Here is a 20,058-nt window from a genome sequence, read left to right as displayed (position 1 = left end):
AACTCAAATCTATTTGAGTAAACAGGCAGCATGATTGCTAATTTTACTTGAAAATGTACTTAAATGTAAATCACAACTTTAAGTTTTGTTGGAAGAACAAAGATGATGGAAGATGATGTAAATAAGGGCTTTCAGGTTCTCAGGTTCATGCATCTGAAAATAAATTATAAATGTTTTTAATTCTTTAGAGCAGGGGTTGGACGATAATGGCCAGCAACTCGTTTTCTGTGAGGCTCATAAGGTAATACGAATGGTTTTACATTTTTAAAGGATTGTAAAAAAATACAAAGAAGAATGTCTGATAGAGACAGTATGTGGCCTACAAACCTAAGTTATTGTCTAAATGCCCCTTTACATAAAAAGTTTGCTGACTTAAGGGGCACCTGGGTGGCTTGGTTGGTCGAGTGTCCAACTTCAGCTCGGGTCATGATCTCACGGTTTGTGGGTTCCAGCCCCGCATCAGGCTCTGTGCTGACAACTCAAGAGCCTGGAGCCGGCTTTGGATTGTGTGTCTCCTCTCTCTGCCCCTCCCCAACTTGTGCTCTGTCTCTGTCTTTCAAAAATAAAGAAATGTAAAAAAAAATTAAAAAATTAAAAAAATTAAAAAAAGAAAGTTTGCTAACTTATGTTCTACATTTAGAAAGTATATGAAACTGGGTTAGATATGTAATATACCCTGGAAGGCTTTTTTGTTTTTAAAATTAAATCTCTGATTTAATATTTAAGCAGTATTATAATTTGCCTCTTCTGAGAACAGGTAGTAGAAAAAAATCTAGTTTGAGGGTGAAGATTATTCATCTTCCAATTAAATGAGGTTTTATCACACACACTAACAGAAGTGGACATACAGTTGAAGCTAATTATTTCATGTATCTGAAATCCATACAAAATGTTTCAGATAGCTGAGAAAATGCCGTATCCTGTAGTATTACTGCTATAAAATAAAATGGAAACAAATATCTATAATGGGAAAACTGGCAAGCTGATTCTCTCCTTTGGGTCTCTTATGCCTGCCCTGGCCTCCTATAGCATGTTGCTAGATTCATTAGACCACTAGTTCTCAACCATGTTATTAATTACCTCAGTGACCATCCATCCATGTCTCGTTTGCAACCATAACCAAATCTCACCAAAACACATGGAAACAATGGAAGTGCTCCTAATGAGACACAGACATGAAGTACCAAAAGTGGAATGACTAGTTGGGGAAGAAATAAATATGACAGATACATGCCATTTATCGACCTGAATACAACAGTACAGCAGACAGCCCTTCAGAGTCTACTGCACTGCTTACTGGCCATGGTCGGACTGGAGCACCGCAGCAGACCCTGGTTCACACAACACTCTGATAATCACTGTAGGAAAACAAGTCCATATCTCTTTGTCACATGATTTACGTGACCAAGTTGGATTCTGTGAACTAGAGACAAAATATTAAAGGTGTGCCACTATTAGCTAAATTACAATAATTTCAAGGTTATTACTTTGAGAGTAGGATCTATTGTGTCCAGATTAGAATGCCTTACTTTAAAATAATTACATTAACAATTCCTTTGGACCCACAGCACAGTTCTCTTCAGCCACTCCATTCTCTGGCTTGCTTTTGTAATTGGAAAGGAATAAATTTTCTATTTGAGTCAAGAATTCTTCGGCAATGAAGCAATTAGTCACGTTGCTCAGAGTTTTCCTCAGACACTCCAAGAGCTATTGGAGAGAAAAGTTTTATATTTAAAAAGGGTAAGAAGAGGGTTTGCACTACTATCGTTATTGTATCCCTTTCCAAATCTTTTTCTAATAAGCAAAAGAGAAACAGTCTCCTTAAATGTGGTTGAAGACAGTTTTGTGATCAATAATCACGCACCTAGAGTGTAGGAAGTCACTGTTGAGAAATGCTTGGGCTTATTCCTTTATGACTTTATATGAGGAGACACACTTGAGATTTTAAGTGTGATTTTTTTACTTTGGACAAATTTGTGACTTTGCTTCTTTTTTTAGTAGTTACATTTACAAAGCAAAGTAATCCTGTAGAACGAAAATCTACGTACATCCACGGACGCTACATCAGGATGGTAGATAGAGCTGTTTCCTAAGAAACACGCACATCAACCTTCCAACAGAACAAAAAGAAAGTTTTAATACAAGGGGGTAAAAATATTAAAAAGAAACTCAGTATGTTTTAGTTTTCTCTTCTTAAATTGCTACCAAAAAAAAAAAAAAAAAAAGACAGATGTTACCAGTCTATGGGTCTTTAACTCTTTATACCCATAGAAGCAAAACAAGAAGTAAAATAAAAATGTTCAGGACTCTTTATTTCCTACCACTAAGTTAAATAAAATGACACTTAAACTTAATTATTAGATTTATACTACCAATCTTAAAAACGAACAATTAAGGCTAAATGGAAACATGAGACTTTTGAATTTAATAAAATGAGAAAAATGTTCTCCATTGTATATAATAATAATCTGCTAGGAAATTTATCAGCCAACACTGACAAATTTATTCTAAACTAGTATTACTTCTATATGCAAGTGTGGGCAACAAAATACGTTACTAATTTTCTCCTAGAAATTAATTTTAGATAGGAAACGGCAATAACAAAAATACACAGAAAATGTATCCACAAAGCATTAGGCATCATGGGAAACCACATCGAGATGAATAGCTTTAGAATCTGTGAACAACAGAACCAATTAAAATCAAGGCAGCTTACTTTCTGCAAACAAGTCAGGTCAGAATCCCGGCGGAAGATTTTATCCATAGGGACACTGCTGTTGGAAGAAATATGAAGACAAACTGATGAAACAAATACCACAAACGAATCTGTTTTCTAATAAACTGTCACTGATGCCATACATCATAATTTTATATTTAACTTGGGTTTTCTCTAAAACATCATTTAATGAGACGCGCTGCAGATGTGTGGCCACCTCAAACCACAGCACATACCTATGGGACAGTCGGTATTTTTCTATTATCCATCTTGCCTTTTCAAACACTAATCCCCACTGAGGTTCTTCTAGCATCTGCTGTACTTCAAATTTGTAAGGTAAACCTAGAAAAGCATAATGAAGCAGACTGTCATCAGCTATCGATTCAATCCCCAATCTCCTTTTAATTACCAAGAATCCTCACAACCACAACCTGGCAGACCAGCTGAACAGCACTTTAAACATAGTGGGCATTCATTAAATATTTACTGCCTGGCTGAACCTGGCCCATCGAGCATATTAATGCTCAGCAATTAATAACAATAAAGAAGAGTACATGTACCATTTGCATGACAATTCTATGTAAGGAACGGAGAAGCAGGATGATCACATAATTTATATCCAAATCAAGAGACTTTTTGAGTGAAAGGGAGCACTGTTAAAAACGGTGCCAGAACTACGGCTAAACAGACACCGAGGTAGGCAAACGAAGACAATTCTATCCTAGTAATTGTTATTTTCACACGGGTCATTGAGCTTACAGCAATGCTATAAGGCAGGTGCATTATTCCTACGTTAAAGATAAGGAAACGAAGGCCGAGACACGTGGAACGACCTGCTTAGACTGGTGAAGTGGAAGAGCCTGGATTTTAAGCCCCAGCAGGTCTGCCTGGCTTCTGGGCCCACACTCACTTGACCTGCCTGCCTACAGGTGCTAACCTAACCAGTCAGGGAATAGGATGAACTCTGAAAGGGCAGCAACTGCACTCCTGTCAAAATGGTCATGCTCAGTTCCAGAGACAGGAGCCCAAGGGGTGGATGCCATGTACGTAGCCAGAAAGGCAAAAGACCAAAGGATGAGCCTACTTAGAAATTTTTCACATGGCCTTCAAGATCCCCCTGTAATTATATTTGCAGTGTATTAAAAGAAAAGCTGAGTTGATCTGTTAGCAGAGGGCAACACCGTAAAATTAACTGTAGAACTTATACAATGCTTACTACATGGAATGCCACTTAAATGCACTAGCTGCCAGTACTGTCCTTTATTTATTTATTTTTGGATGAGGACACAGAGCCACAGAGAGGTTAAATAACCTGTTCATCAGCATACACGTAATTACCAAATAGAGCCAGGATCTGAACCCAGGCAGTCTGGCTCCAGTTTATGTTATTAACTTTACATTATACTGCCTCTCAACTGCGTTTTTGCCAATATTAAGACTTTTGCTGGTAAATAAAATGCCAGCAAATCGAAAGGCATGAAAAAAAATGAAGGAAAACATTATGATTGTCCTTCCTTACAATATAAGCATACTCTGTCAATATGCTCTAAAATGGTCTTTTTTCCCCATTTTTTCCCAGGTGGATTTTTTTTTTTTCATTTCTTAGTTCTCCTCTATTTCATGTCTTCCCTCCAAAAACTTAAGAATAAAGCATTTGACTAGTTTTATTGCGATATTTGCTTTGTTGTGGCGTTCTGGAACCAAACCTGCAGTATCTCCGTGGTACGCCTGCCTGTAACTAACATGCACGCTGCCTGGCTCTAACTTTTCTGCACAATATAACCCTTGTGCCCAGAGGCCATGGTAACACAGTGGGGACTTGAATCTAGAAGGATATCACTAAAGGAAAGAGGGAGGCCGCACTACATGGTATGTAGACAGCAATTCTCTAGTTGAGGCTGCAAAGCTTTCCATCACATAGTTTCACATAGTTGTAAATTCGTTGCTATGAAAGATTCAAAGAAACGTGGCAGAAAGAGGATGAAGTTGTTTTTGTTGAAAACTTACGGTAAGAGCCATCTGAGCTAATTTCATCACTTATAACTAGGCAGGTAATCTGGGAATAAGGTAAAGGATTGTTCTGATTATAAGGACTAACAATCATTCCAATGAACTTGGCACCGCCTCTGGAGAAGTAACTCTACAATTCAAAGAAAAGTAAAATTAGTCTTGACTACATAAATTTAAAAATCAGCATTTACCCATAGCAACATCTTAAACAACGAATGGAGAAAAAAGGAGCACCAAAGTGTGTTAAAAACTTCACATCCAAACAGCAACTAAATGAAATATACTATATATCATTCCACACTCTAAATTTTTCAGGTCAAAATGTACTCAACCCAACCAGAAATGATCCTTAAAAATATGACCTGGCCTGAAAATCTGTATTTACCATGAATATGTCTACAAATTATTTTCACTACCCTTCAGCTATAATCTTTATCAATATGGTAATAATAGCTGCCTATAGCAAAAACATACACCTATCAAACATAAAATGTTGGAACAAAAGTTTGATTTTTCCAGAGATGCAAAATAGACTGCTTCTGGTTATTTCACTTGTACCCAGTCCCTGTACTAGTTGTTCCCATCAATTTTTAGAGGCTCTGGGAGTAATTATCACTGTCACTTAGATGGCTTCTCTGTACTAAATAGCTGATTTTCCAAATGTTTAAATAAACATACATTACCCCTGTAATCAGGAAAAATGCAAAGTTATTTCAAAACTCCAGATGTAAATAATATTAGAAATTCAATACTTTGCTAGAAATGTTAGAAGTATATTTATAGAGGGCGCTTGGGTGGCCCAGTCAGTTAAGCGTCAGACTTCAGCTCAGGTCACGATCTCACAGTCTGTGAGTTCGAGCCCCGCGTCGGGCTCTGTGCTGACAGCTCAGAGCCTGGAGCCTGCTTCAGATTCTGTGTCTCCCTCTCTCTCTGCCCCTTCCCTGCTCATGCTCTGTCTCTCAAAAATGAATAAACGTTAAAAAAAAAAAAGTATATTTATATAATAGAATAGAAAGCAACGAGAGGAGAGAAAACGTGCATACATGCAAGACCTAGAGGCGCACCTGGTATTTGGCTTGAGTGTCAATATCTCGTAAAGAAGGATTTGGATCAAAGGCAGGATGAGAATGATACCATCCAATTACACGATAGCCTCTCACAGCCAAGGTTTCTGAGGCCTGTGTTTGTGACACAGGATCCATCTCACACTGCAGTCCTGTACTCAGACTGTTACATGGTTCTGCTGCACAGACCTATAAAAGATTAATCCTTACATGGTTACACTGAATCCCGTTAATTCTATCACTTTAATGTTTTAGTTCTTTCATACATAGATACAGAGGCTTTTTTTAGGCCACGTCTTTTATCCAACAGTATCACAGGCAGCCTTTAGCCTGCAAATGAATTACACTTCAAAAGTGATTCGATGTAGGAACTCAGAATCCACTTTTCCACTCAGACAAGGCCATAATAATTGTTAGTTTTCCAGGCCAGCCCATATAATACCTGCACATACAAAGTCTTTCAATGAGTCCTATTATTTATGATAATAATTTCAACAAAGTGATGCATGCCAAGTTTCAACTATAAGGTTGCTGCATGGTTCCTGGCCTCTTAAGAGTAGTTGTAGCATTTTACTGGTGAAGGCAACGAGGAGGCGAGGCCTGGCCGTGCTCCCTGTTTCTTGATGGTAAAAGGAATATCCAGCCCACACTGGCATATTCTCATTTATATCACAGGTAATTCTATTTTAATTATATCCACTGAAATCTATAAAAATATTTGGTATGGCAGCAGGACTAAATGATTTTAAAAAATATTTAAGAGCAAGAACTTACTTCAACTATCTTATCAACTTCTGAGTATCTTCCTCCTAATAGACCAATCACTTCTGCCATAGAAACATGAGCATGCTAAAAAGAAATACAAAATAGACTTAGCCCAAACATACAAATCCATCTGACAAAAAATCAGAATAAAGCTCACTTATACATAGGAGAATCATTTGTAAGTATGGTAACCGGGCATAGCAGAGGAATCAGACACTAGGCTCACTACACAAAGACTTGGGATTTCAATCTATCTGCGCTGCCAGCTAAGAAGCTTTGAACCAAACACTCAAAGATGTCATTATTTAATTTACAAAATGAAGACACCATTTGCTTTCCTCACTCAGGACCCTAAATATAAAAAGTAAAAGTCACTCCTGGTAGTCCTACAAAAAACATCCTCTAGAAAAACATCCAAAACCAACACAGCTACTGGAGGTCTCAGGAACTTAGTGCAAACAAGGAACCTCCAAGTGGTAGGAGTTGTGGTTTGCTGCAGTTATCTAGAAGGCAGCAGACAAAGGATGCCAGGAAATTAAAACAGGGTTAATGATGATAAACAGTCTGCAAAAACTCACATTAATTTATTTTCTCTAAAATATGGAAACATGCAATTGTTTGGCTTTTCTCCAAAAGAAAAGACTTATTTTTAGACTCCTTGTAAAAGAGGATAGTTAAGATCCAAAATACACGTCTTCCATACTCTCTCTTAAGCCTGCAATAAAAATACACAAGAATAGAAATCAGAGTAAGTAAACACAATAGATTATCCTTACCAAATCCATTATTAAAAGTGCTTCTGAAGCCACTTTCACCTGAAATGGCTCCTGAAATATAAAAAAAAAAAAAAAAAAATGGGGGAGCATAAAAATAGAGATTTATTCCTCCTCACTGGAATGTCCACCCTTTTCTTCTTTACCTATCACACCAAGTTCTCATCACCAACTAAGGCTCAGCACAAATCAGAGATTTTTACAAATATTATCATTCAAAATCCTAGCATAGAGAAATTCTCTTTCATTTCCCATCTGCATCACTCATCTGACCCATAATGTACCTTGCCTCGTCCAATCTTTCACATACATATATGCCTTGCACACAAAGGAAAAGAAATACTTCCTGTCTGACAGAAGGGCATGGTTTATGGCCGTTTAGTGATGCATAAATAGTACCTGCTTTTCTTCACTGAAAGAATGACAAGGTATCAGTTGGAAGGGATCAAATGAGCTGAAAAAGAAAAAAAAATCACTTCTAATATAATCTCAATGACAAGATCGGGAAAATAACATTCACTTAAATTTGAAAATGTGTATCAATAATCTAAATCTAGATTCTCAGAAAAATACTAAGCGAGGGGAATTTCTTAGGACATCCCATATAACTCTGCTGAGTTTTGGACTTGATTTAAAAAATGGGAAATGACAGGGCCTTTGGGAGAAAGTAGTTGTTGCCTTAGTTTCTTTTAACACCCAAAGAGAAGAACGTTGTACCCACACATGTGTCCTAAACTGAAAGGTTTCAAAAAGTTTGAAGAAAATGTAAACAATTCCCTGACATGACATGGTAAAAAAAGTTTCAAGAAGAAAGTTCTCAAAAACACTTGTCAGTACGGTATCAGCACAGGGTAGGGACTCAAATATTTGTTGAATGAATGGCAATGGTTCTACTAAAGAAATTAATGTATATGAAAAGTTCAATGATAAACTTGTATTTTAAAATAAAAAAGTTAGGGGCAGGTGAGTGTCTCAGTAGGTTAAGCATCCGACTTCAGCTCAGGCCGTGATCTGGCAGTTCACTCTGGAGTTGGGAGCCCCCACGTCAGGTTCTGTGCTGACAGCTCAGAGCCTGGAGCCTGCTTCAGATTCTGTGTCTCCCTCTCTCTCTTGCACCTCCCTGCTTCAGATTCTGTGTCTCCCTCTCTCTCTTGCACCTCCCTCATTTGTACTGTCTCTCTCTCTCAAAAAGAAACATTAAAAAAATGAGAAAGTTAAAAAAAAAAAAGAGGGGCACGTAAGCAAGGGTAGATAAAAAAGCATGTATTAATCTGAGAGCAATATTAGAAAGGCTTTGAGCAGTAAAGAACTGAAGTTTGAGGAAGATATCAAGAATAAGGTTTCTTTAGGCTATGGTCAGAGAAAGAAAAAAAACAAGGAATATATGTTCATGTTAACACAACCAGAAAAGAGCAGGACTATTTAGCTCCTATTCTACCAGAGACTGTTAGTGTCAGCAATTCAGACACTTTGTACTCCAAGTGCCTAGAACAGTGCCTGATACGTAGTAAGCATTTTTTCAGAAATATAAGATGAATGAAGAGGAAAGATCTTCAAGTAAAAAAGTGCTTCATCAACACGAAAAAAAAGAACACAAAGACAGCATATGCATCCCAGAGCAATGAAGAACCATGATGTGAAACCCACTGACCTTTTTGGAGGAACTGTTCAGAATGGAAAAATTATTGGAGGGCTACAAATAGGCAATTTTGGGCTTTCTTTTCTTTTTTTTTTTTTATTTTCTTTTATTTTTGGGACAGAGAGAGACAGAGCATGAACAAGGGAGGGGCAGAGAGAGAGGGAGACAGAGTCGGAAACAGGCTCCAGGCTCCGAGCCATCAGCCCAGAGCCTGACGCGGGGCTCGAACTCGCGGACCGCGAGATCGTGACCTGGCTGAAGTTGGACGCTTAACCGACTGCGCCACCCAGGCGCCCCTGGGCTTTATTTTCTTAAACAAAAAAAGCAGACTTTGGGAGCAGAGGAATTAAATGTGAATATTGAGAAAATTCTGGAAAAGATTATTCGACAGCTGATTTTGAGCCTTTAGCAAGTGAAGAGAGGACTACTAAGGGTAATAATGGATTCATGAAAATATATGTCATGATAAGTAAATCTAAATTTCATTTTTTTTTAAATGGTTTTTTAATGTTTATTTTTGACAGAGATAGAGCGCAAGCAAGGGTGGGCCACAGAGACAGACAGACAGACAGACAGACAGACAAAGAAATCTTAAGAGGCTCCACGCTCTGAGCTGTCAGCACAGAGCCAGACACGGGGCTCGAACCCACGAACCATGAGATCATGACCTGAGCCAAAGTCAGATACTTAACCAACTGAGCCACCCAGGTGCCCCTAAATTTCATTTTTGATAGAACTGATCTGCTAGAAACTAGCAGACTCATAAAGATTCAAATATATTTTGTCTGAATGTAAGCAAGACATCTACTATGATTTTTCTTCTGCACAAGATGAAAAATCATGAGTCAACTGTGGCAATGTACAGCTGATGGAACAATGATGTCTGAGGCTTTCCCTTATTCCAGTTAAACATTTTAAGCAGTGATCAATGGCAGAAGAGGTAAGCTTACTGAAATGTTGACTCAAATCTATGAAGGCTAGTATAAGAAAAGTGGAGCTGGATTCAGATTGTGACAAACTGGAACAATGACTTGGAAATCACAATAAATATGTCTCATGCTGAGATTCAGAAAAGCAAATGTCGGGGCGCCTGGGTGGCGCAGTCGGTTAAGCGTCCGACTTCAGCCAGGTCACGATCTCGCGGTCCACGAGTTCGAGCCCCGCGTCGGGCTCTGGGCTGATGGCTCAGAGCCTGGAGCCTGTTTCCGATTCTGTGTCTCCCTCTCTCTATGCCCCTCCCCCGTTCATGCTCTGTCTCTCTCTGTCCCAAAAATAAATAAACGTTGAAAAAAAAATTAAAAAAAAAAAAAAAAAAAAAAGAAAAGCAAATGTCTGGATACTAGATAAGGAGTCCTAGCTTATGGATGACGGTATTTTTTTACATAGTTTATCTTATTTTACTCTCACAACAACTGTAGGTTTTAATTTTTCTTTTAGAGAGGGGATATATAATGTAATGTTAGCAGTATGGATTCTTAAGTCTGACTGCCTGGATTAAATCACAGCTCCATCACTAACAAGCATGAGCAAGTTTGCTTCCTCATGAATGATATTATTAACTACTGCACAGGGTGGTTATGGGGATTAAATGAGTTAATATATACAAAGTGCTTAAAGCATAGTCAACAGTCTTAGCTATTATAGTTATTATTTTATGAATGAGCACTGAAGGCTTAAGGCTTTACATAACTTACCTAGGGACTTACACTTGGTTAAACATCAGGGCTCTTTCACTGAAAATGACCTGGGGACATTCCTAGATATCTTATTTTAAAAGGGACACTGGTGAAACCATAATCTATTTCTGCATCTACAGAAAGTGAGGGTCCAGAAAACCAAGATATTTAACTTATTTGGTGACTCTTAACTGTTATGTTACAAATAACAGATTATTAAAAAAAAAAACAAACAACAAAACCACACACACACACACACACACACACACACACACACACAGAAAAATCCCCAAAAACCTTGCTAACAATCAGCACCAACCAAAGAAAGCACTAGTCGTTTCATGAGGTTACCTATTTATAATGTCTAAGGAGTTGAATGACCACCTGTTATAATCAAGGCCCCTTTACAACATATGTTGGATCCTATAGTCACTAAACCTATAAATTCAAAACTTTTGCTCAAGCTCTTCCAAACTGGTAATCAGTGAAATAAAAAATCTCAAAAATTCTAGTAGCATTTAAAAAAAATTTTTTTTTTAATGTTTTAATTTATTTTTTTGAGACAGAGAGAGACAGAGAGAGACAGAGCATGAGCTGGGGAGGGGCAGAGAGAGAGGGAGACACAGCATCTGAAACAGGCTCCAGGCTCTGAGCTGTCAACACAGAGTCTGACGTGGGACTCGAACTCATGGAGTGTGAGATCATGACCTGAGCTGAAGTCAGACACTTAACAGACTGAGCCACCCAGGCGCCCCATCTAGTAGTATTTTTAAACTTAATATGAATAATATGTTGCTAATCAGGTATTTTTTCCATACATTCCTAATCATTGGTGATAAGTTAAAAAAAATTACATGTGTAAAACACTATACCTTTTTGTTGGTCTTGGTACTTTTGAGGATTTAACAGATTTACATTTTTCCTCTTTTCTTCTCGCCAATTCCTCGGCAGAGAGATGCTAAAACAGAAAACAACCACTTGATCAACCAGTCCATCAGCCACTGACAGGCAGAATCAATAATAATAAAGAATACTCTTTAACACCATAATTAAAGGCAGGTGAGAACAGGATAGACTATGTTGATGGAGATGTACCTCCTTCTTTCTACTAACAAATTGCAATGCTAGATAATATATTAAAAAATTGTTCCAAAATCTACAGCCACGCCAAACTTAAAAACCTCAGAATCACCTGAGTCCCTCCTTTTACTTATTTCCCATTTCTAGTCATCAAATCCTATTGTGTTGTTTTCTTTCCCAACAGGGAGACAGCGCAGAATAATGATAAAGAGTACAGATTCTGGAGACAGAATGCCTCGCTCTGCTACTTACTGGATGACCCTGGCCAAAATACTGAAGCTTTCTGTGCTTTAGTTTCCTTATCTTTAAAATGGGAACAAAAATAGTAATAATAACAGTGTCATGATGTTATCGTAATGATGCATTAATGTTTATAAAACACTAGAATAGGGTTGGACACATACATAATAAGTCCTACATAAGTACAAAATTAATCTTTTCATTCCATTTCTACTATCATTCTTACACTTTAGCCCAAATAACTAGGCACCTTTTCCAGAATATGTCTGGTATTTTCCCACATCTCTACCTTTGTTTATGCTGCTCCCTTAGCCTGGAATGCCCTCACCTACTTTTCTACATTTTGAGACTGTCCTGCTAATCCCTCAAGTCACATCTTCTGTGAAACCTTCTCTCATCACACACACCCCTTGGGGAAGACCTGACATTTCTTAAGATCAACCTTATGGAACTTAACACAGGTTTCATCTTTCCTACTAGAAACTATAGAAGTTCTTTCTAGGCAGGAATCATGCGTTACTAATGTTGTGCCTAGATTAGAGATTAAGTGAGGCTAGGGACAGGGAATGGGGAAGAGAAAAAGAGGAGAACGTTTTCTTTTTGTTTTGTTTTTGTACTGAAACTCAAGAGGAAAACTAAAATTTACTGAGTAATTGGCATACGCAAGGCTTATTAAGTAACCTAGTACTAGAATCTTCATACATTTTATTCCATTTACTTCACTTAATTCTCATAACAATTCTTGGACAGAGGTATTATTCACACTCCATAGACAAAAACCTGAATTTCAGTGAGGTTAAGAAACTGCTCAAGGTAAGAAAGCCAGTAAGTACACATTCACACATTCTTTCCATTCTACTGCACTGGGTGTTCACAAATAAATTCTATAGATACAGAACTTATACACACACACACATTCGTCACCCGTGTTTCTTTTCAGAACCACAGTTTTTATTGGTAGAAATGACACTTTAGTATTTGTAATTCAATTTATGTCTAATGCTTGGGACAATATTTTAATTGGTATATCAGAACATCATTCTATAAATAAATGTTTACTGAAATGAATTAGGCATACCAACTCCCTGGCACCTTGGCAGATATTCTTGAGCTAGAGACCAGAATACAGAGAATAGACAAAATTTGGAAAACGAATCCAACTCCTAGTTAATTGCACCAATGCCTTCTATTTTGTTGTTTATTGGTGACTTCTAGACAAATTAACATGGGACGGATACACACATGCACACACAAGCGTAATATATATGACATTAAGACATACATATATAAATGACGGAACAACTTTTAGTGATGACCTATCTGCTAAGGTCAAAGTTACCTCAAAGGTTTGTCCTTCTAAGTCTTTTGCATCACACCAATTTCCCCATGGGTCTCGGACCCTACGTCTCCTTGTGCGCTGTGATAACATTAAAATGAAGCAAAAGGTAACAAGATTAACCTGGGGAAATCACGGCACAATACACAAAGCCAAAATGATATTTAAAAAAAAATCAGTTAATTTCTCCATTAAAATACCGTAATCCCTGATCAGCATTGCCTGACTAAATTTTATTTTATTAATATATGTTTAATAGTTTGCACTCTGCTCAGAAATAAATCAGTAATGCTTTTCTGAATTTTACCTGGATTTCTTATTGAATTTTCATTTCTTATCGCCACTTAGAAACTAAAATACTAGGACAAAAAATATTTTTAAGATTAAAAAGAACCACCAAGAAAATGACTTCCCTTTCAACCACTTGTGGTAGAAAACTTGCAAGAACGCGTAGCAAGAGGTAGAATATTAAAACTAGAAGCAAAATTACATCTCAGCCTCAGAAAGGGAAAGACTGCCTAGTGGATGCAATAAAAACAATAAAACATTATGAAATTAATTGACAAGATTACTAATATCTAGTTTTATAAACCCCAATACTGAAGCCTCTAAAACAGACTGCTCAAGGGCGCCTGGGTGGCTCAGTCAGTTAAGTGTCCAACTCTTGATTTCGGCTCAGGTCATGATCTCATAGTTGTGAGACTGAGCCCCATGTCAGGCTCTGTGCTGGGCATGGTGGAGGCTCCTTAAGATTCTCTCTCTCCCTCCCTCAGTTCTTCCCAGCTTGCACTCTCTCCCTCTCTTTCTCTCAAAACAAAAAAACAAACAAACAAAAAAGACTGGCTCAGAGGCCAGTGTTTGAGTGGCACCTTTTCCAGCAACTGTATCTAAATACATCCTTTCTTATAAAAGTAAATCTAGGTAGGCAGAAATGGTTAACAGCCTAAATACGCTAAGAAAAATGTCCACTCTATTATCTATACGTTTCTTCATTTACCTCACCTATTACCAATCTACTTTATTAGTAAAACCAACGAGATCACACTATGACTCTGCCTTTTAAGAGACTTGTAGATCACTCACCTTTAAAATAAGATTCACAAATTGTAAGATACTGTAAAACTCCCTAACTTCAAGAATTAAAAAAGAAAGGCTACAATAGTTTGGATAGCTATTCCAAGAAGCTGAATCTTAACCTAAGACTTTTTAGCTAAACAAAGTAACTGAAAGAAAAAGGAGCTTAGCTGTATGGCTGTAAAAGACACACTAGACTTAGAAACCGGAACCAAGAATTCTAAGGCCACGCGAGCAAAGTACGACGCTTCCGTGTCAAGTCTGCCGGCAAATTACGAGGTGTTTTTGGTTTTTGCCTTATAAACTAACATGACACTGAATAGAAACCAGAAAAGTAAATGGCTAAGGTGACATACAAGAGAAAACACGTTCTTCCACTCACTGTCCATGTGTTTAACAGGTGGCTAGAAGGGGGCACACCTTAGATGACAGGTGAACACTTACCATAGACTGCAGACGCTGTGCAAGCTGGTATGCTTCCGCCGCATCTTTTCGGTCCCTGGCTCGTGCTTTGTCAACTGGTTGTGGCCTGTTGTACACAGCCTGTTCTATTGGAATTCGGGAAAAATAAAACAGTCTATTATTTTCTGAAACTCATTCGTTCAATAGGAAGGCACACCTATACTGACTGGAAGTTGTAAGCCAATTTCTAAGTTTTGTTATACCTAAGCTTCTATCTTAATTCTGCAATTACTTGGCAGTCTCACGTAAAACTAACACTCTTAAGGAAATCTCAGTAAAATGGGATATTCAGGAAATGGGTAATTTAATTTCTAATTAAACGACTGCTAAGCTCACTTTGCTGAATTCAGAGGTCTAACACAGAAAACGTGATTTCATTTTTTTTTAGTGGCTGTGGAAGCTGCGACCCCTTAGTTTTCCTGAGCAGCCAGTCCCAAGATACAGTGCCTGGGGAAACAGACACCGAAATGAAAAACAGACCACAGGGCAGACTGTAAATTCTCTCTACAAGATAAATAAATAATCTCTGATAGGAGATTTTCTGGTTAGCTGTCTTCTCAAAGACAGAACATATTCTTCTGAAACCATGGGTTACAAAGTTCTAATTACCTATCCAATTACCTTATCACAACTATGGTTATTAACTTTCTTCAAAATGTTTGTGTCAAGTTAATTCAATAAAAGTGAAAAATACATTCAAAATCATGCATATTTGAGAAAAACTAGGGTGAAAGAAACTTTCTTCCGTGAAAAATATTTTGGCACTTTTATTACATTTAAGTGTAGAGGCTCATAAATTATTTCCTTTACTTAAACACTGCTAGACAGTATTTCTAGCATTAATACAGATTTTGCATATTGAATGGGCTACTATCAGACTTTTCTTAAAATGATGTTACTTGTACTTGACAAAGAGCTTCATTGTTAAATTATTTCTCCCACTTAGAGAATATTTTTCCTTTTCATACCACCAATTTTCACTGTAGGTTACAGGAAAATGTAGCTTAATCAACAGAAATCTGTTTTACAAAAAAACTTAGTAATACAGTTATTCCATATTATAGCATCTTTCTGAATTCTGCATCTATACTAAATCTGCTTGAATTCTAACCATCAAGGAAGTTAATGGGTGCTCTAAGGATAAAAAATGTTGAGTAAAAGATGTTGTTGGGTTTTTATTTTTACCACATCCAAAATTGATTGCTCCTATCAACTCGAGGTATGTATGAATCCGTCCAATACAATTAACATCCCCACAGTTCTTCAGGCCAGGACGTACTGAGGTCTTATTTAAGTATTTCGGTTTGCATATCTCCCTAATTAAGAGATGGAAGTACAGTTATTTTGGATAAATAAAAACATGAAAAAAGATTTCTGGGGAAAACTTTTAATATTTAAAATATCTTAAAAATTTACCCCCTCTCAATCTGTAAATGTGTAGTAAAAACAATGCTAATACATAATACCCAACTGTACTTTTTCCTGAAATTACCTTTAAATGATACAATAACTTACAAGTATAATGTGATTTTTATTAACGATTATTTTTTTCCCATATGAAATGCCACAGATTCCAGTTATCCCAGGATTTTAAAGTTAGAGGTTTTGTCAACAGATCCAAATTCAAGCTTCAAGAATAAAAAGGGCACTCTGACAACATATCTAAAGTATTTGGTATTAGACTTTTCTAATTTTTAATATATTACTAAGGTTCGTCCACTTTCACTTTGCTGGGCAGTATCTTTTAATTATAAGCTACCTTATAAATGCTTGAAAGTTTTATACCGGTTTTTAATTATTAGGCCAATAAATAAAAGCACTCTCAGTGGAAAACAGAAATATTAATATTATAGAAGATTTCCAAGAAATCAAGAAATGCCCAAAGACTATGAAAAAAATACAAGGTTTACATAATACAGTTCATATTTACTGAATGTACTTATTGTACCATGGCAGATAGAGTTTAAGAGTAGTGGAGAACTTAATAATAGCAGCAAACAGTCCCCGAGTGCTTATGCCAGTACTAACAGTTACACAACCTTAATCCTCACAACAGTTCTACAAAGTAGATTTTATTATTCTTATTTTGGAGATAAGGAAGCAAAAAGTCAAAGGAATGAAAGTACTTATTTGAGGAAGTTAAAGTCAAGATTTACATACAGACATTATAGACCAAGTATTCAGACATATCATGTAACAGGATTTCTTATTGAATCTTTATTTTATTCCACAAATATTTACTTTGCATCTTACATACCGGGCACTGTCTAGGCACTAAGGATACAGACATGAATATAAAGCTCCCGACTTTACATGCTAATGGGAGGATATATAGGGGCGCCTGGGTATCTGACTTTGGCTCAGCTCATGACCTCATGGGTCATGAGGTCAAGCCCCATGTAGGGCTCTGTGCTGACAGCTCAGAGCCTGGAGTCTGCTTCAGATTCTGTGTCTTCCTCTCTCTCTCTCTCTCTGTCCCTCCTCTGCTCTGTCTCTTTCTCTCTCTCAAAAATAAAATTAAAAAAAAATTTAATGGGAGAATATGACTAATATATATTACATATTAATATATTGCTTGTAATCTTATATTAATATATAATTAATTATATATATAGCAGTAAGTGCTAGGAAGAAACAGTAAGAAGGATAAAGGGATAGAGAGACAAACAGGCACAGACTACTTCAGAGAGGGTGTTTAGGGAAGGCCTGCCTAAGCAGAAACCAAATTTAAAATCATACATTCTACAGACATTCAGTAAGGGCAAGAAGTAATTTGTGATATGGCAGGGTATCAGAAATGCCATTGAAAAGATGAGATTTCAGTGTTTTCACTTCAGTTCAGTGTGAAAGAAAAGGAAACAAATTGCACAAATGAAGGCAAGAAAACAGGAATGAGCACGGTGTAACAAGCTACCAAAAATCTGTAGCAATCTAAAAACAGTATTGATTTAATTAAAGACTGCCCAAATCGAAAGACTTTAAACAAAGCTCAGCACTAGTTTGGTGCTGAACAAACGGTAAGGCCTCTAAAGATCCCTGTTCGTGATTCATCATGCCAACTTGTCCCCTTAACAAAGAGTGCCTTTTATATTTGCTTAGAACAAGCACTGCCCTAAGCACTAGAGGTGTTAACAATGAACACAACAGACAAAAGTCTGTCCATATGAAGTCTGTATTATCATGGGGAGGGAGAGGGAAGGAAGAGAAGACAATACAGAAATAAAAACGTCGTATCTTCAGTAGTAGTAAGTTCTATGAAGATAAATAGAATACAAACTAAGAGAGTGAGGGGCAGATGTGAGCTATTTTAGATAGGGTGGTCAGTGAAGTCCTCTAATTTCCCTGGAGCAGACCTGAGGGGACAACGATGCATGGTTCGCCAAGATCTAGAAGGCAGCATGGGGGAAGCATTCAGGGCAGAGTGAAAAAGTCTGAGTCAAGGACCTGAGATGAAGTGTGAAAATTACAAGTCAACACTGCAGACCCTGAAGTCACCTTCACCTAATGTGACCTGGAACAAGTTCTTTTTCCTCTCTGAGACTCATTTTTCTCATCTGTAGAATGAGGACGAGTTTGTCAGAACTGGAGATGACTTAAATACATTTAAATGCATTCGGGAGGCATTCAATAACAGTGTTAACTATCTTAAAACATTCCCATAAACAGGGGGTCAGTTGCATGTGTTTTTATGGAAAGGATCCTTTAGCTACAAACAAATCAGGTCTTTTCTTTTAAAACTTTAACTCTTCCACTTTTTTTTTTAACACCACCTCCAGTCCCCTCTTCTATTTCCGAAGAGAATAGTTTGGAGTTCCTGTTCAAAACACTTCTTTCTCCTTTCACACTGTTCTGTTAAATCACATACTCAAACAACATTTAACTGGTGTTATGACTAAGGCAAATGTCATTAGGAAACTACTGCCATATAATTTATACTATCTACATAAGTTATTCTGCCTTATTGAGAATTCAAAATTAAAACAAATGAAATTTGATTAAAGTACCATTAAGTCACTCACTGATGATTCACACAGGTAAAAAAAATTTTGAGTTATTATTTTGAAGTCCTTCCATTTTGGCCATTCATCCTCTTATTTCCAAAAACAAAATTAGATCTAATCTGACTGGTCTTTTTCAGTAGTGTCAATCAGGCAATGTGAAATAATGGAGGAAATGACTGACAGAGTTAGGACCTGCTCACAGGTCCTCTTTCTGTCAGTGGCTGGTTATATAATCAAAGGCAGGCCCCTAGACCTCTCCTGACCTTAGAATCTCCCAAGCACAGAAAATACCACCTGCCTATTTTACAGGACTGTTGTGAGGAATCAAACAACATAGAAAAGCTTTCTGTAAACCGTTAAGTACTATGCGAATAGCAGCTGTTCCTTATATTTATTCTTTCCTTTGAGACCACCTTGCCCAGAAATTTTACTTTTAGCCATCTCAACCATCAGCAAGACAACCACGAGTCAAGAACAAAAATCTTTCTTTTCTGACAAAGCTATTTTAAAAATTAGTCAAATTAATATTGTGTGAGTACTGAAGGTTACGGACAGAATACACATGATTATTTGTTTTCCTTTGGTAATCTTCCAAGGTTATGGCAGAAGTCCTCTGTAAAGATGGCTCTATGCAATTCAGTGTCTCCAGAAGCAGTAACAACAATTATGAATGTCTGGTAATGTCTTAATTAAACTACCACGAAAAATTCAATTTGCAGAGCACTTAGGCTAATAAGGTGGGAAGTTTTTTGGTTTGTGCCCCACCCAACACTAAATAATTCAAATAAAAGGTATTGACAATTCAAAAGATGAACTTCATCTATCAGAAAATTCCTGTATCCTAATGAAGCTAGATGAAGGGATTACGTTCACATTATGTTACAAGTTCAAAGCTGAAAGCATTTATAGCAATTTAGGAAAAGGTTTCTGTAATCTAGCCACATTTAATGACACTATCCTTTTGTTACCAAAATTTTCTCTTTGTACTTACAAGTACATGATAAACTAGGAAAGACATCCTCTTTTTCAAGTTTTTTTTTCTGTATCTTCCTAACACTGTCCTAGGAAACTGCTTCTTAAAGCAAATTATCCCTTTTTTCCAGGACCAAATACCCTTAATGAACAGACAGATGGGATGAAATAGCTATAGATGACAATATGTACCAAAGCTTTCAAAGAAAACTTCCTTATGAGAAATTTGAAGTCTTGCCTATTAAAATAT

The 20,058-nt window shown here is 37.0% G+C and overlaps 1 protein-coding gene across 4 annotated transcripts in view; it reads right to left on the bottom strand.

Moving 5' to 3' along the window:
* Positions 1–499: 499 nt before the first annotated feature.
* MYSM1 (Myb like, SWIRM and MPN domains 1) overlaps positions 500–20,058 on the bottom strand; it is a 35,173-nt gene continuing 15,614 nt past the window's right edge. For 2 of the 4 annotated variants that reach the window (XM_047870752.1, XM_047870755.1), the window contains 12 exons: positions 16,021–16,151; positions 14,818–14,921; positions 13,303–13,380; positions 11,516–11,601; positions 7,728–7,782; positions 7,332–7,382; positions 6,565–6,639; positions 5,791–5,979; positions 4,724–4,856; positions 2,953–3,058; positions 2,717–2,774; positions 500–1,707 (listed from right to left, as the gene is read on the bottom strand). In XM_047870752.1, coding sequence (XP_047726708.1) covers positions 1,540–1,707; positions 2,717–2,774; positions 2,953–3,058; positions 4,724–4,856; positions 5,791–5,979; positions 6,565–6,639; positions 7,332–7,382; positions 7,728–7,782; positions 11,516–11,601; positions 13,303–13,380; positions 14,818–14,921; positions 16,021–16,151 — 1,234 coding nt within the window. In that variant the 3' untranslated portion in view covers positions 500–1,539. The remainder of the gene's footprint in view (positions 1,708–2,716; positions 2,775–2,952; positions 3,059–4,723; positions 4,857–5,790; positions 5,980–6,564; positions 6,640–7,331; positions 7,383–7,727; positions 7,783–11,515; positions 11,602–13,302; positions 13,381–14,817; positions 14,922–16,020; positions 16,152–20,058) is intronic. The other 2 variants (XM_047870753.1, XM_047870754.1) reach the window with 2 other exon arrangements.

The sequence above is a fragment of the Prionailurus viverrinus genome, chromosome C1, assembly GCF_022837055.1.
Source record: "Prionailurus viverrinus isolate Anna chromosome C1, UM_Priviv_1.0, whole genome shotgun sequence".
NCBI lineage: Eukaryota > Metazoa > Chordata > Mammalia > Carnivora > Felidae > Prionailurus > Prionailurus viverrinus.
The sequence above is the reverse complement of the archived record's forward strand: the minus strand, read 5'-3'. Positions and strand labels throughout refer to the sequence as shown.